At 40.9% G+C, this 18,048-nt stretch overlaps 1 protein-coding gene across 1 annotated transcript; it reads left to right on the top strand.

The window, feature by feature from the left end:
- The first annotated feature begins 1,191 nt into the window (after positions 1-1,191).
- LOC121296134 (CMT1A duplicated region transcript 1 protein-like) lies at positions 1,192-13,935 on the top strand. Its single transcript, XM_041221373.1, has 14 exons — positions 1,192-1,874; positions 2,253-2,453; positions 2,662-2,874; positions 4,749-4,876; positions 4,977-5,090; positions 5,566-5,672; positions 5,987-6,190; positions 6,728-6,849; positions 7,677-7,831; positions 8,512-8,654; positions 9,763-9,921; positions 10,668-10,951; positions 11,161-11,346; positions 11,648-13,935. The coding sequence occupies exons 1-14, from the start codon at positions 1,328-1,330 to the stop codon at positions 12,505-12,507; spliced, it is 3,423 nt and encodes a 1,140-aa protein (XP_041077307.1). The 5' UTR covers positions 1,192-1,327; the 3' UTR covers positions 12,508-13,935.
- Positions 13,936-18,048: the final 4,113 nt, after the last annotated feature.

The following is an 18,048-nucleotide window of genomic DNA, read 5'->3' as shown; positions in this document are numbered from 1 at the left end:
CCCTAGCTTTTGTTTTTTGAACTGCATCTTAATGTTGCACTGAGTGCTTGCTGCGCACATTGCTTACCAGGTTATATACTGTATTAGCTGATGCATTATATGTGATGCATTTTAACCTGTTCAGTATGGTAAGTTGTTCTGGTTCCTGCGGAACTCCTTTGCTCAAACCTTACAATGCTGCTAGCTAGTCATAGTCATTTTGTTGAAACGTCTTTTTGAAAATCTCGAGGAGTGTTCTGGAAAAATACATTGTTACCGTTTGGGCTTGTTTGTTCAACTCCGAGCAGTCAGTCAGTGAACGTGAGGTTTGTTTTTATAGTTACTCAAGTTAGTACGCATATGCACAAAGCTGTTGTAGAATTGCTGTGTTTGAACCTGTCCGTGTAATTGCGTAAATAGACATTAAGAAATATATTTTCCAAAAAAATTACTTCTTGAAAATACAGAATCTAGCAGTTATCGTAAAAGTTACCGCCATAGAGTAAATCGATAATTCCCTGGTCAAACACACTTAGATAACGTGTTCATAACATGTTCATTTTTTATACACATGAAGAAAGTGTTTATTATCAGCGCCGCTAGTGTAGAGGCATCATGCAAGATTCCCCTTCTTGTGACTCCGGTTCGATTCCCGGGCGGCGCAATTTTTTTTTTTTCACATTTATTTCAATTTTGTTTCCATTCCGGCTTTATTTATTATTTTATTCTAAAGTTGGAGTTTGTTTATTTAAAAAAAAAAAAAAATCAAATACAAAAAAACAAACAAAAAAAAAAAAAAAAAAACAAACAAAAAAAAAAAACCCAGCTCAGGCAGCAGTTTTACATACCTTATAATCCTTACCACTATACATAATAATGTCGCGTTTTGGATAAATGCTAATTCATTCATGGTATTATATTTTATATTTCAATGTATATATTATTTTGCTGATTCCCTTGACAGTGGTTTGCGCTCGGGCTGCAGTGAAAAGGCTTAAGACGAGCACGGGCACAGCGTCATGTTGCCAAGCAACTTTGAAACAACCCACATTGTAATCCAAATCTGGAAGGAGAATGCCACAGAATGAAGACAAGGGACAAAAGTAGGAAAAATACGATTTAACAGATTTGTAGAACACCGTCATCGAGTTCTATTAAATATCAGTTTCTTACGTATGTTTAAATGTGTGTGTGTGTGTGTGTGTGTGCATACAAAAAAAAAAAAAAAATCTACATATTTTGTTTTAAGAAAAATCAACTGCTGTGCAAAAACTGACTTTTAAACACTGGATACGGCAGATTTAGTCTCAAGATTTGTCTTTCAGTTTATTGTTTTTAATGTGATAAAATGTTTCCGCCAGTAGCAGAAAGCAGCGAAGTAACTGTGTATAAAGTGGACTCGGCAACCAAGCTGAGGTGCGTGAAGGGCGATGCCTCCCTAGGTTTCTGTGGATCCTGTGACTCGTGTATTCTCAAATCGAAACTTTCCGCGACTTCAGAGTGGTTCCGACGAGCAAGCGACGTGACAAAAAAGAGGTTTCTTACCGGCCTCATCAAGAGATGCGAGAGCCTGGATTTGCTGCAGAATATAGAGAACGTTTTGAAAGCGACGCTGGGGAAAGATTTCACCTACTCCAAGTCCCGAGCTAACCCCAGCCTCCCCCAGGATCTGACCACCTGGGGCTCCGACCGAGCCCTGGACCCGAAAGTGCTCGGGAAAGACATGCTGGAGACCTGGGACTGGTTCAAACGGAGGGGATACTGGAGCAAAGCGAACTACATGCTTGGGCTGCTGGTGATGTGTGATTCCGACGTCTTGCATGTGGCAGGCAACCTCATTCGAGTTCTGGTTGTAAGGCAGAAAAATAATCCATTCTCCAGAAAGTCTTGTGGAGGTAAAGCACCGTTTCCTATTACGACGATGTACGATTTCACCAGAGATGAGATCGCATTGCTAAACCTTTATACTGCGTGCCAATTTCTGATATAACACACATATTACACACGGGGAATGTATGATGATAAGGCTTGCTTGTAGAGAGAATCAAACTGTCCAGTCACAGAAAAAAGGGGCGATTGTACCAGCTCCTTTCAGTCTGAATCAGTGTAGCAGTGGTTTGGAATACAACCCTTTTGTCTACAATCATTCTGGCAAATTGTTGCATGGTATTCACTTTAATTCTCTTTGCATATTATAGTAGAGTATTTAGCCTCTTAGGAACAAAGGGAGACAGTAGCACCTGGAAGCCTCACATCTCTATTCTGTTTTCTAGACCAGCAGGAGGATGAGACGGCTTCTCTCCCAGAGTCCCACTACTCGTTCCGGACAGACCAACACCCAGAGCTCGACCTGCTGAGGCAAGCGTGTCCCGTGTATGAGCGTGTTACCATGGAAACATTCCCCAGCAACTGGGGCCTTGAATCAGAAGATGCTGTGATAGCTGGGGAAGCGTCCTTGGGATCAACGAGGCCAGGTGGGTTCAAAGAAGAGCCTTCTACACTGTTACAGTTATTATTATTATTATTATTGACTTGCAAACACAAATCCCCACTTAAAAAAAAACAAACAAAAACAAAACAACAAAAAAAAAATTATTTACAATAATTGAATCAGATTCTTAAGAATCTGCTTCGAAAGTTGGAAATAAATGTAAATCCCTGGTTTGTTTTTGCTTTTTCCAGCGGAATCCAGACAGCTGACGCAGGGCCCCTGGACAGGGGAGGGTAAGGGGAGGTTGGGCAGCAGCAGCATTGAGTGCAGTGACGAGGATTCTGTGTTCTCTGATCACCCTGCTCTCATGATTGTCCCCACCTCCTTCCAGTCCACGTCCGGGGTCAGCCGCTACAGAGACTTCCTGCGTGGGCTGCCTGTACACCTGGCCAAGTGCATCCTGGGTGAGATATCCAGTTACCGGACAGTCGCCACACACAAACAGAGGCAGGCAGATTGCGTTTCACTTGAACTTTTGAACCATATGGGACTGTTCCTTGAACTTGGGGTCTTCGGAGGGTCACTGTAAGGGGTGACAACTGAACCCACGTGGCTTGATGGCTTGTCTCTATTACCAGCATGCTCTGTAGGTAGACTAGTAAATACAGGATATTGTTTCAGATTTGGGGTTTTGTTTTGTTTCACACATACCTGACTTTGTGAGTACCAGCTCCAGACAGTGTGCTACCTGACACCTGCTATGCTTGTGTGCTGAATGACCTTTGGTACACAGCGGGGATCTTTGTGAATGGCACAGTATGTGTTGACATTACCTTGTATTGCTGGATGGCATGGCAATGACAGATTGCCTAAAGGCAAACTAATTAGTCTCCAAGCTAGCCGTGCTGTAGCTCCTGTGGGTGATTTGTGGTGAGCTCTGCAGTCTGCTTCCAAGCACTAGAACTTAGCAACCACACAGCACAGGGAGTATTTCTGTTTTTGTCTTTCCCAATTGGACTGCTGGATTGTTGACCTACCAATGGCAGGTTTTATAGCCTGACAGTGAGATAACACAACACACAAACACAAAGGTGTCTGTCTGGTTCGTTATAAAAGAAGGTAAAGCCAGTTATAAATAGTCACCCAGTCTTATACGGTGTATACTGAGTCAGGGTATAGCTTAGTTTGCCAGGCTCCCTTATGGATCATCGTCAATGAAGAATAACTTGTCTTGAATATGCGTTCTGTTTTCAGCAGACTTTAATTCATTTTGTTCCTCAATCATTGTCTAGGTGATCCTAATCTAATCTGTACTCCCATCTTTACTCTTCCCAAGAGGACATTTCAATTTTAATGTATTTTATTTTGTAGCACCACAGTATCGCTAAGCATTTTACATGTTGGTTAAAACAAAAAGAAGTAGTAAAAATTACAAAGGAACAATAAGTAATAATAATAATAATAATAATAATAATAATAATAATAATAATAATAATAATAATAATATGTTAAGCTAATAAAATAAATAAAAACAATTGCATTTGTAAGTCAGCTTAAAAAGGCTAAACACTAAAAGTAAGTCTTCTTAAATCTTTATGTAAAAATATTGACCGAAGCAGCATCTCGAATAGAAAAGGGCAATGAGTAAATTATCGAAATGCCAACCTGGTTCAGATAATCAAAATATGATCATTTGAGTACCATCTCTAATAATACATGTGTGTCTCTTTTATATGCAGTAGTTTTCTTTAATTGTATGTACAATGTCCAAAGTGGTGTATGTACTGTACCAGGGGCACACAAACCAAGTCCTGGAGGTATAGAGTCCTACATGTTTTACAGCTATCATTAATGAATTACCTGGTTAAGACCTGGAGTGAAGCTTAAACTTGCAAGGTAGACTGATGAAGTTGAACAGTGGCTTACATTTGTTCCAAGAACACTGACATTGCTGAGTGTACCAAAGTTAAAAGTAAGTTATATAGATCTATTGCTATCCAGGTTCAACACCATTTAAACCACCAATCATAAATTCTGCCTTTCTAAAAAAGCACCCTGTCAGCTACAACCTAGGTAATTTACAAGGCAAATGAGTGACATAACAAGTACAGGACAGTAGGCGAATGTGTCATCCATTGTGAGGTCACTTCATTGTGATGAAGTCCACTGTCTGTGCAATCTGAACTGTGACCTCGTCAGCTATTCCGTTCTGAGCATTGCCACCCTTTGCCTGCAGAACTGTACTTGGGACCATTCACAACATGTGTTTGCCATTAAGCTTTGTGCGATCTAATGGAGTGATTGAAATGGGAATAATATCTTCCGCTGCCTCTTACAGGGTCTCTGGATAAGCATTCCCTGGCGAACTGCTTGTGCGTGTCCCAGTTTTGGCGGTTCCTGGCAGAGGAGGTCCAGAAGGAGGCGGTAGTTTGTAGAATGGTCCAGAATGAGGCGATGATCCTGAAGGTACCATCCCTTCATAACGACACACATTGTTCAGGACCTGCGTTGCAGTGTGTGCTCTGACAGAATGTTAAAGACGCTTCAGTCCTGTCTCTTTCTTCAGGGGACCTTGCCCAAAGGAATCAGTGCTGTGTATGCCAAAATCTGCAATGTGCCTGTGCCAATGTCTGCAGATGATGGGAGTCTCATCCCTGTACCGAGCACTGGTAAACCAAAGGTAAGCAATCCATTTATTCTTAAACTCATTCCATTCAAAAGAAATACTTCAGTGTTATTTGATTTAGGCCGATAGTTGCTTGAAAATAATCATTTGATGCTTGCAGTCAGCTCTTTTCCAAAGTAGTACTGGTTCCAAGGGAAGTAATGCAATCTATTTGAAAATGTATTTAGTGAAGAAACAGTACTCTATCCTGTCAGGGTGTACTGTTCATAAGTAGATGCAAGGCTGGATTCTCCAAGCTTTTTACTCTGTTCATCAGGAGAACCGTTCTTTTCAGAAAAAAAAAAAATCTAAACAGTTGATAAAATTACAAAACCAAAACTAAACAACTTAGACATTCAGGTGTTTGTTAGTCGTCTTAAGTAGTTTCTTCTTGTGTTATGGGTTGATCCAGAAGAGGAGTTTCCTGCACACAACGAAGCAGTTAAGAAGCACCTCTCGGTTGATGTTGGTATATCTTTTTATGCTGCAGGATTCCAGTTTGGAAGCAGTCTATGCCGGGCTGCAAACCAAAACCGAAAAAATGGAAGAGAGGAACATTTACTGCGGATCTTACAATGTCCTTGTACTGTCCGACCAGTAGGTAGCACACTACTTCAGATGTGGCTTTTATAAAAATAATATTTAAAAACGACCTTATAAATGTTTCCCTTAGCAAAAGCATAGCAAAATGTAATAGAGCACAGTGAAAGAACACTAAAGCACAGGTAAGCATTGTAAAGAATAGCGAGGTATGGTAAGGCATATTAATAAACATGGCAAACCATGATAAACTGGTAAATGCATAATATAACCAATGGAAAAGCATGGAAAAACAGCAAAAAATACAGTGCATTCCATGGAATGATGATTGGTTCTGTAGTTTTATATTAACTTTCTGTAATTGTGTGCAGTGAAGACCCATCTAGGACGGTCCATTACAACGGAAGGAGGCTGTTGGCGATCGGCTCTAAAGACAGGAAGGTCAGAATCCTTGACGTGATCAAAGCCAAGGAAGTGCCCCCTACCATCAGCGGCCATGCTGGGAGTGTCATAGTGGTGTTCATCTGTGAACAAAGAGGCATTGTGATCAGTGCCGGTTATGATCTGAGCATCAGGTTGGTACGGAATTTAAAGCATATGAAAATAAATAATTAAGAACTACTGTATGCATTTACAGGGAAAATAAAATTGGTAAAACTTTACGTTGTCTCTAATGACTGTGTATTTACATAGTAGTTACTTAGTAAACACATGTGCAAATACACACAATTACAATATTATTAATAGTTATGATGTGCTTAATGTGTAAATCTATTTTCATGATTTAGCGGTTTGTAAATACACAATTTAAAGATGCAAATACAGACTGTGCCAAAAGTATCTACTCTGTAATAGGGCAGAATGGAAACGGTCACATAGTGATCAGGCTCTTTATCCTGATGTGCATTTACCTGTTTAGTAGGGGAGTCCATTCCTGATCAGAACAACATGCTGTAAAGGGAAGTTGCAAACTCAATGAACTGCCAGTGACTATTGTATAAATTGCAACGGTGAGGTGTGTAGTCAAAAGATGAAATGCATTACATTTTAATTTGCTGCACAGCCCGTTTGCACTAATGACAGTCCCCCGTCCCCCCAAACTGTCTCCACAGATGCTGGAACATTAATTCTGGAGACTGTATGAAGATCCTACGAGGTCACCTGGGCACGATAGGCTGCTTAGATCTGCATGAAAACAGTCTGGTCTCTGGTGCTAAAGACTGCAAAGTCAAAGGTTAAACAAACCAAACAGTTATACAGCTTGTATCACATGACTATTCTTAGCAATGTAGAGAAATTGAGAAATGTTTTATTTTTATTTTTTTTGACTGCTTGCCTCCGGGTTAAATTCCATGCTTATTGGTCTCTAGTAAAATCAACAGAGCTTCTAGATCTATATTTTCAGGCTTTAGCAGGATCTTCTTTGCTTTCTGTATTGATGAAGCACACTGTCATGTTTTATACCTCTCCCACTCTCTTTTTCATTCTAAAATCAAGTCCTGTTCACCATTTTTTTAAAGCAGTTATTTTCTGCAAAATAACTCAAAAGAGATTGTTCCTTTTTTAAATGTGCATTGCTCTATCTCCTGGCCAGATGCTATAGTTGCTCTGTTATTTTAAAAGGCTAAGTCAAATTTGCATGGTGTGCAAACGCTGTTTAACATTTCCCTAGCTTGCAGAAAGGTGTCCAGTCGGCATGATGATCACTATTCCATCTGATCCAGGCCTACACTATGCTATTTTGATATATGGCCAGCTAAAGATATGGACCACATACTGGTTTCATGCTGTTTACTAAGCCGATTAAAATAAACTCCACATGTAAACAGCATGTTTGTTTACCATACATTTTACTATAGGGAACTGTCAACTGGCTGTAGCATTTTGCACCGCAAAGATATATTAATTGCAATGCATTTTCTTGAACTAGCTTAACTTACAGTATATTAATCTGCTAATGGCTTTTGGTAGGGTTAGGGTTGAGGCTGAGTTCAAAATCCTGTTTGATGTAAATGTACTGTGAATAACAAGCTGAGCCCTGCTTTTCTTTCTTTCTACCAGTGTGGAATATACTGACAGGGAATTGCATCAACAGGTGTAATTTTAAGCACAAAGACCCCATCCTGGGTGTGAAGATAAACAGGGAGCATGTTCTGAGCAGCTGTAAGGGAGGCCTGGTTAAACTCTGGCACATCGCCACTGGCAACCTAATCAAGGTAACTCTCACAGCGATGGATAAGATACCTCCTGTCCTTGTGCACATTCTCCCACATTCAGGACTTGCACTAGAAATGGATCAGAGTGCAGCATAGGGAATGCAATTGTCATTGCCTTTTTATTAAAGTGTACTGCAGTGCAGCATGGTAAAGCCCTTCTTTTTGTGAAATCATCTCGCAAGACTGAATTGTTATTTTCATACTTAATGCGGATTGAGGACCATGTTTATCTAGGGAGCCACGTGAAAACGTCATTGCAGTTCCTGTATATCGAAAATGTAAGTGCATGCAACTATGGACAAAAAAAAAAAAAAAAAAAAAGAGGCATTGTTTTCTCAGTGAGCAGATGCTTATTATAGATGCCTGGTAAAATCAAATAATGATTGGAAATGATGATGACAGGGTAAAGACAAAGGATTTTTATTTATTACATTTGTTTTATATATTGTTATATTTTACAGTATATAACTGATGCCACATAATTCGTAGTGAGTTCATGATGTTATTAATAGTTTCTGTTATGCTTAAACCCATATTTTTGGTTTGATCTGGCTTTTGATTCAGTTTTTTAACCCATGTTCACATATACAGTAAACACACGCTCAGATCGAGGTGTTTAGAGATTTTTCTGATGACCTTTTTATCACAAGGGTTCCAGTTCTATTGAATCTCTGTTTCAGACTCTGCAAGGACACCAGGGGGAAGTAAAGGGGCTTTACTTTGATGACTGGCACATCTTCTCGGGGGGAGAGGATGGATATGTCAAGGCGTGGAGCATGCACCCACAATTCAACAGGTGCCTGAGGACTTTCAGACACCCAAAGTAAGTCAAGCAGAAAGGTACTGCTCATTATTTCTGCACAGAAGGGGTTTTGCACAGGCTAGGAGCATCTACAGTCAATCCCTGTCTTCTGTAACTGGACTCGGTACTGAAACTTGTGATGCTTGTGTTATTTTGTTTGCTATACCTTTAGGACATGACAGTGCCTCAAGCAAGATTTTAAAGAGAGGGGAAAGAGAGAGTGTTCAGTGTAAGGGGAACAAGTATGTTTTGTTGCTTCATTCCTCTTTATTATTAGTAGAGGAATATGCCCAACAGCGATATATGTGTATACAGCTATGGCCAAAAGTTTTGGAGAACCATGTTTGAACGTTATTTGATCTTCTGACGTCTAAACGTCTGCTGTGTCCTAGGATACAGTGTAGGTCTGCTTCTTACAATGTCGGAGTTAAAATAAAACAGCATTTTAATCAAAATATTGTGCATTTTCTAGAAAATAGTACCTGGAAAATATTGAATAATAGACAAATATCATGTGTGGTCCAGTGGTTAAAGAGTCAGGCTTGTAACCAGGAGGTTCCCCGGTTCAAATGCCAGCTGAGCCACTGACTCATTGTGTGACCCTGAGCAAGTCACTTAACCTCCTTGTGCTCCGTCTTTCGATTGAGACGTTGCTGTAAGTGACTCTGCAGCTGATGCATAGTTCACACACCCTAGTCTTGTATCTTGTAAAGTGTTTTGTCATGGTGGTTCACTATGAAAAGCGTTATTTAAAAATAAAGATTATTATTATAAATCAGTAAAAACTGACAGTTAAAAAAAAAAAAATCCTGTAATTTTTGGGGTAAAATTCGGGATAAACTGGAAACGCGGAACACTACTCATGAGATACAATAAAAATCCTAAGTTGAATTCTCTGAAGTGCTACATGTCTGTGTGTTTATGGCCTCTCATTGAACCTGCAGCCAAACCTCCTGCTGATGAACCACCAAGGACCCCTTGCAGCAACCCCCGAGTGGCGATTCGTCACAAACTCATCAAGCTGGCAGGCTGTGTATTCTCCTCGCTGGGGTGTACCTGACAAAACATTTGTGTGGGAAAGTTTCAAAGGTGACCTGCAGCTATTTGTTTTCTTTGTCTGGTTTTGCAGGGAAGTCACATGCCTGGCGTTCCGATACCTGCGTCTGATCAGCGGCTGTGCGGACGGGAAGATCCGGATCTTTAACTTCCTGACGGGAGACTGCCTCCGGGAGATGAGAGCCAACAGCAGATCAAACCCAGTCCTCTCCATCAACCTCAGTGATAACAGGTCATTAAATGGAGGAGTAACTCATGCTGCTTGTGTAGGGTGTCTCTTATTGTTCTAAGAGCACTTTGAAGTTTAATAGGAAATATTATTATACATAACAAAGTTGTTGTTTTTACTTTAGAGTTGTGATGCATGTTCTATGCACTGAATGACCTGTACATAAGCAAAGATGCGCTGGAATTTTGATCTTTTATGGTGTTCAGTTGATTTTTCATATATGACTAATCATAGCATAAGGCTTTTGAATTTGAGCAAATCCCTTGTAAAAGTTTACCATGGTATTTTTGCATGATATTTTTGCAGTTTTACCATGTTTATAGTTTGCCATGTTTATTAATATGCTTTACCATACCACGCTGTTTTTCACAATGATTGCCTATGCTTTACCATGCTTTCACTGTGCTTTATTACACTTTGCTATGCTTTTACTATGGTAAACATTTATAAGGGAGCAGCCAGAATATACTGACAAATTACCAACCTCTTGTTTCATGATCATCACAACTTGTGACTTTCAGAATCTTAGCTATAAAAACATTTCTGTTTCCATGTGTTTTCATGCTGCCATATCATTTATGTCTTGTGATCAATTACTCAAAGTCAGATAAACTCCCATGCAACATTGAACTTACCTGTGCAGTGCTTCACAATGCTTGCTTGTGCTTTAGCATGCCCTATTACACTTTGCTATGCTTTGGGCTCAGTAGTCTTACAGGCGAGGTGATGCCTGAGCTGTGTCTCCCCAGCATCGTGCTGAACACCCAGTCCAGCGTGCTGCTGTTCCAGTTTGCACAGGTGGAATGGGACTACAAGGTGCAGGAGGTGGTGAAACAGCAGCGGAGGGACTATAACCTAATGCCGGCCTTCAAGAAGCACTCCTACGCCTATGTACGCGCCCAGCGCATGAAGAGAGTGGGCTCCACCAACCAGAAGATCTACCACCGAGGGGAGAAGGAGCTGGACACGGCAAACGCTGGCCTCTCCCACCACGCACGCAGCCTCTCCGCAAACAAGATGCAGAGGGCACAAAGTATGTAATTCTGAAGTGCAGTCATCTGCCTTTCCTCTTCCTTGTATGCAGTGGTCTTTCTGTAATCTTAAAAGCCGCTCTATTGCCAATACTGTATTTTGAGTGCATTCAAATGGAATGCATTTACACAATCTGGCCTGTACTGTTCACCTTGTTCTGTGCATTCCGCAATATTGGGGCTGAACAGGTTCTCTGTGTGTTATGTGCAGGCATTCAGAAGGAGTCCATGAGGCCGGCAACATGGAACGAGCTGCAGAGTTACCGCCGGAGCATGGCGTACATTGACCTACAGCCAGAGTTCTTCACCAAGCCACCCTCTGTCCTCGAGCCAGGCAGACCCTTTCGGAGCATCAGCCCCGAGCCACAAAGCAGGGAGAGGCAGGCGCCAGACTCGGGTAACAAGGACAATCAACCTGCTTGGCGCTTGCATCTTTACACTGGCTACCTTTACCTTAACGAGTTTGAGTGGGAGTTGTCTTTTGGCTGGAACTCTAAAGGCTAATTCTTAGTAGGGTTGGGGGAGATTATCTATGTATTCACGCTCAGTTTTTCATTGTGTTGCTGCTTTTGAAAAAGGACTTCAGTCAAAAAATAATATTTAGCAGTTAAAATTTACGAAATTAATGATACAATTCGTTGATGTTTTGATACCCCCACATACTTTTCTGATCTCTAGAAGCTGTTTTTTCTCCACAGCTAAAGAATCGGGCCGAGGGTCTTCGTTACACCTGTCTCACAGTGAGCACACTGTGCTGGAGCGCGTGAGGAAGAGGGGGCCACACGGCTCCACAACCCCTGAGCGCCTCCTGCTGTCTGTTAGTGCGCTCCAGCGTTCGCAGAAGTCAGACGAAACAACGGAGCGCAACTCTGCCATCCGGGATGCCTGGGGCTCCCCTTCCTCCCCTTCCTCCCCTTCCTCCCCTCAGTCAGTTGGGAAACTGACTGGACCTCCGAAGAAACATCCGAAAACACCTGCTAATCCCACATCCCCGGGTCGCTCCGTGGAGATGGTAACAACCTACACTCCGCTGGTCAGCAAAGGGGTGGAGCTGAAGCTCGGGAACTCTTTCTACGGGAGTCGCGTCAAGTCCAGCATTCCCAAACCGTCCCTTGTGAGACCCCAATCCTGCGCAGGATTCGGAGAACCGAGAAAGCAGGGATCCGGGAAGAAAAGGCCACAGAGCACACCTGGAGTGCAGGTTCAGGAGATCGGCAGCTTCACCACTACGGCAGAGGAGCTGCTCCTCATGACACCGAACAGGATGGGGATTTTCAGAACCACCGCGAAGCAGGTCAACTTCAAAGAGGCCAGCGTGAAGATCAAGAGCCCGAAGCAGAGGGATCCCTACCGGGAGCACAGTATGTTCAGGCTGTGGACGGCCAAGCAGGAGAAGCAGGCGTGCCAGCACAGCCTGGCTGAGAAGAAGGAGACCGATGACAGGGATGCCGAGTGCAGGAGAGCCTGGCTCATGAAAGTCAAGGGGCTGCCCATTGCAGACTTCACCAAAGATGGCCAAGTGGCTGCCCCTGAGCTGGGATATGGCGTTTTCATCTGAGATCACTGAGTCGTGCGGAACTCACGGTCATCTCTGTATAGACCAACAGCGTTTTATGGGCTCTGAAGGAATACCTCTTTTATTCCACAGTTAAGGAACAGCCTTGTGGCTACATATGTAAATACAACACGAAAGTATAAATAAGTTGGCACCACATAATTTAAACTAGAAATACAGAAATATTACACCCTGATATTAGAGTCAGTTAAGGTGAAACGTTGAGGGTTTCTTGTAATAACATGTACATTAACTGATTTTCATCATGTGATATTGTGTATTTACATTATTCTTTTTAAATGTAGCTTTGAATCACTGTTGTACCACTTCTAAAGGTTTACAATCAATGCTTTCTGGTACTGTATACTTTGTTATAGGTAACCGCTGTACTCAAAACAAACACAAGATGGCAGTAGTGCTTCAGCATAGAAGGTAGGATGCACTTTTTTAAAATTAAAAAATAAATGTGCTAAGGCAAATGGTGTCCTGTAACCATACTGTCCAAAATGCTATAATAGATACTATAGGATATCATAGGATACAATAGGTTTTAGGACGGTACTACAGTATTTGTTTTATAAAGGGTGCTAGCAAGGGACAGGCCAGACATACGCTCCTCAGCTACTCACTTTGCTGCTGAATCTGAACCAAAAACACATTGTGTGTTGTGTTGCCTCCACCTGGGTGTGTTGGCTCGATCCACCTTTTCTAATTAGCACAGACCAAGTAGACTGCAGTTACAAAGACAGGCTGATAATGGTATTATCTGGCTTGCCAGCTCCCCTACAGTTCAGCTAATTAGAGTGAGAGGGAGAGAGGGCACCAGGTCAAGCCGTCTTAAAAAACACTTGTGTTAGCGCTACTACTGGTGTATAACTTTATTTATTTTATAAAAGGCAGTTAAATCTTATAAGAATATACATACAAAGTGATACAGGTGGGCTGAAAAGTGAACATCTAGTCATCAGACTGCATGTCCATAGCAGCGTTAGCAGGGTATTTGTTGTCCATTGTAGGTCATGTACAGTGTTACAGTGGTTTGAAAAAAGTGACGGTATGCACAGAAAAAAAGATGCTGGGGAGGATTTGTTGGATTTTACCACATTCAACCAGAGCTGCAGATTATGTTTCATTCAATACATTTTATTAAAGCCTCTCTCACAGTCAGTAGTACTGATAGGTGTTGTGTAAATAGTACTGGATGTTTTTTTTTTTTTCAGTTTTTGAGGAACGTTCCTTTTTCCTGTTGATTTGTATAAGTTTCATTTATATCCAAGTTGAGTTCCGGCTCGACTACACCAAAGAAAAATAAAAAAAAAAGTCAAAGAAACACAAATCAAAGCAATTAAAATAAATAAATATATAAAAGAGAGACGGACATAGATTTAGCGTTTTTTTTTCTTCTTTCCTTTCCTTTGTAAGTGCTGCTAATTGTTTTAGGGGAGTACAAAACACTTGACACATTTATCTTCCTAACAACTCAAGGGAGATTAAAACCTGGGATCCCAAGTGGGTTCGTTTAATTAGTTTTTGTAATGGAGGATGATCTGTTCAGAACTTCCGAGGGCTGTGGCAGATTTCTCTCCCCTGAAAAGCCTCTATTTAAGGACTGATAAAACAGCCCAATTCTTCCCAGGGCTGATTATCTAAACAGCTCCAAGCTGTGGATCCGACAGTGAAGACAACGCCAGTGTTTTCGTACCACTCTGAGATCCCTACGCTTTAGAGGGTTATTAGTCTTTGCATGGATTTACTTTTATTTTTTACAACAAGACGCTCAATTTAGCAAAGCAATATCCCGCACCACCCAGATAGCTCTTTGAACAAACTCTCGCCTTTTGGGTATTTTCATGGTTTCCTGCCTAACTGAGATTTTTAAATCTGTCGTATTAAACAGTAGACATTACCACACAGTATATACTGTCTGCCTCTGGAGTTTTGGAACTTTGTGAATATTAACGTTTGAGAAAAGGTATTACTGCACTTCTCTCATCTATGCACATGCTTGTGAATTCAGCCCCCACCTCTCTCTGTATGGCCCCTACCACAGCTATAGTACTACACTGGGGTGTGGTGAGCCATATTCTACCTCAAGGGGGCAACAAACCCCTCCTGGTGTCTTAGATTCTGTTTTGACAGTGACGTGATTGGCAACAAGAGAACCAACAATTGTCTCGGCTGCAAGGATACACACCACACGTGCAGTGACACACAAGTGGTGACACAATAGTGTGCGATTGTTGAGTGGATGTTATAAAAACAGACACACATCCTGCAGAGATGGCTTTAGACGGTTGTAAGATTGAAAGGAGGTTGTGACATCCAACCACTGCAGTCTTGTGACATTTTTACATGGGTACTTGATGGCCACTTAGGGTGCTTGGTTTATCCGAGCCATTTGATAAATTTGTGATACAAACTGATAATTGGTTTCATTTGTGTTCATATTTTGCATATAAAAGCTGCCATCATAAAAGTTTCCCATTGTATTTTTGCATGGCATTTTGGCTTTATACTTTTCATTTACCACAGTTTATCTGTTCTTTATAATGCTTTCACTGTGCTTTATTACACTTAATGTTAGGATTACTGTGATTATAAATCAATCAACAAAATACCACCACATATATAGAATAATTCAGGCCCCCTTAAAATTCAACAGCATTTACATGTCAATGGGAGCTTTCACCGCAGTACAGTAAATTAGCCAGTGGTGTACCTTCTTAATAATGACTTGCTGGAGAAACAATGAGGTGATGTTTCAGAATAACTAAAGAGCAGTGGCCAGGCCTGCTTGATTGAGTGTCGCCAACAATTCCTACTGCCCAGCAGGACTCCCCAATGAATCGGTGATGATGCGGCCAGCTTCCTCCACTCCAGTGACACCATTCAACCTGCCACCTGCCACCAGCTTCCTTTCCTTGAGGAATCAGTAAGGATGGGGAGGGATTCTGAAGGCCCTGAAATATAACAGCTGTGGACGGGGAGAGAATCCTCTGAGTGTCCCCCTTTTCAGAATCAGTCGTGTGCTAATTTGATTTAATCTGCAGAAAATTGAGGTTTACAGCTTCTCTTTCTTCATGGGCACTGGCTGTGTCTGAGTAAGGAAGACAATCCTTTTCTTGCACCACTAAATAGCCAAGAAGAAAAGGTCCCTTTTGTTCCTCCAGGTATTAAAAGCCAAAGCTCTGGGTTATCAGTGCCGCAGTGAAATAATGAGCGTGAAATCAAAGGTAATGGGAACGCTTCAGTGGAGAGATGCTAAAGGCCCTTCTGTGTGAGTGTGGGGGAAGGAGGTTCCACAAGGATCCCTAAAGGAATCTTCACAGCAACTTTGGGAAGGGATAGAGGGTCCTTCAGTGGGATTAGCTATGATCCCAGCAACATTTATTTATTTACTGTTTGCTTGTTTCCACTTTGACCACTCAAACCTATTCAGTTTCTAGAATAGTCCAATAGTGTTAAATCTATAGTAGCTTTGGGTTTAACACCTTAAGGTACACAAGGAATTGAAAAGTTATTCAAACAATTTCTTCTTAATGTACATTTGGGAGAGACTGAAGTATCATGAGGAGGAAACTGACCATGTGGATGACCAGATCCAACCTGTCAGTACATTTTAAACCTTGTTTCATGCACCTCATTGCAAGAATAAGAAAGATAGGATAATTTTTATTTGTGAGCCACATGTCCCTTGTACCTTGAAGGGTTAAGCGTCTGTTGCTTTTCCTCTTGCTCTGCTTCTTGAGTTTTACTGATCACTGATTAACAATGCAGCATCCCCTTTGTTCGGTCATTCTCTCTCCTCATGTCACATTGCAGTAACACGTCTGAATAGTCCTTTTACTAATTCAATAATAAGCAGCATATTAAATAGGTAAGCATTTCCTGCCAGTTACCACACAGGATTTGATAACTGCTATCAAATCAATGGAAAACAAATTACTAGCGACTAGTGTAATTGAACTTGCATTAGATACCCTGTTAACACTGTACCCTATGCACTCACAAGCACGCAGACACACTTGTAGGACTGATGGGCAAAATTCAAAATCTTTGGGCCCGATTTTATCAAGTATTTGCATCAAACTAAAAGTAGTACCCAATTTTAGGGACAAGATCAAACTTAACGTTACCAGTAGCAAATATGAAATTTAGGCAAATAGTACTTTTGAGTCCTGAAATTGTCCTGTGAAACTATAAAGCTTTTTATTTTATTTTTTTTACTTTCACAAAAAAAGTGTGTAACAAGCATTTTGGAGTAAGGACCTTGATAAATCATCCTCTTTGTATTCACTACAGATGCAGTTGGTTTTATGTCTAAATCTGCTTGTGTCCTGGATATAATACCAACCTCAAAAAAGTTAAGGTCAGAACTTTTTCATCTCAGACAACACTAGCTTATTCTGTTGTAGTATCCAGGAAAGGAAAAAAATGTTACAAATAAAGAAAATTCCTAAATGTGTTTGACAAACACAGAGACCTTTCAAAACAACACATCAAACATCAAAACAACAAGGGCATCTTCTCAGAAATAATGAAAGGGTAAAAGAAAGCAAAAAAAAAAAAAAGAGACGCTTTTGAAATGCTCTAAAAATAAATCCAAAGTATATTATTTAAAACTGCTGGGAACTCTGTAATTAAAGTACATTTAAAAGCATTACCTGAGAAACTGTGTTAACAGAAGAAAAAGCAAAACTGAGCAGTTGTCTTTTATTTACTTCAGCGCTCTGGGTAACGGGAAGCTCAACTGTCAGAAACATCAAAATAAACATCCCTGACAAATTAGAATATAAGAATGTGCCTTTGCAAACAACAAAAGAATTCCCATGTGCACGAGAGCTCTCATCAAACAGCAGCTAAAGCACTCGTCTAAATGGTTTCCCTGTAGAGTCTTGTAGCAGTGTTTATTTTTTACCTCCCCTGAAAGACCCACTACTTGGAAGTTGGGAGAGTAGTTTATTTTTTTATAATCACATTCAAGAACAGTGAGGAGTCGGAGTGGGATGAAGGAGCAATCAAGACCACGCTATTGCAAAGCGCTACAGGATTCATTTACTGAGTGTGTTGGGACACATGCATGCATGCACGCACGCACGCACACACGCACGCACAAACACACACACACACACACACACACACACATATATATATATATAACTATATTATTATATATATATATATCTTATATATATATTATATATCGGTATATATACCATATTATTACCACACATTGCATACAGCCACCACACATTTATAAAATTATGAACAGAGATAGAAGTAGAAATTCACAGTATAAGTAAGAAGATGATTACAGGTCATGTCTTCAATAGTGCTATTCAATCTAGGAATTTGAAAGCACATGAAGACAGAAGGACTTAAACCGTCTAAGTTGTACAAATCTGGGCATCCTTTCCGATATTGTGTGAAACAAGGTTTCCCTTACGAGTGTGGGAGCCTAATAATTTATGAGTTCTGGAAGCGCCAGTACATTACATCAGGTTTGCACTTGACAAGCCAAGCTGCTGGAGCTGGAGTGCACCT

The sequence above is a fragment of the Polyodon spathula genome, chromosome 21 (genome assembly GCF_017654505.1).
Source record: "Polyodon spathula isolate WHYD16114869_AA chromosome 21, ASM1765450v1, whole genome shotgun sequence".
NCBI classification, from domain to species: domain Eukaryota; kingdom Metazoa; phylum Chordata; class Actinopteri; order Acipenseriformes; family Polyodontidae; genus Polyodon; species Polyodon spathula.
Note: the sequence above shows the minus strand (reverse complement) of the source record. Positions and strands in the feature narration are given on the sequence as shown.

Excerpts from the sequence above, each read along its gene's own strand:
- LOC121296134 (XM_041221373.1), top strand. The coding sequence starts at position 1,328 with ATGTTTCCGCCAGTAGCAGAAAGCAGCGAAGTAACTGTGTATAAAGTG. Across the intron at positions 6,850-7,676 it reads TAAAGACTGCAAAGTCAAAG|TGTGGAATATACTGACAGGG; the intron begins GTTAAACAAACC and ends TCTTTCTACCAG. Across the intron at positions 10,952-11,160 it reads CAAGATGCAGAGGGCACAAA|GCATTCAGAAGGAGTCCATG; the intron begins GTATGTAATTCT and ends TGTTATGTGCAG.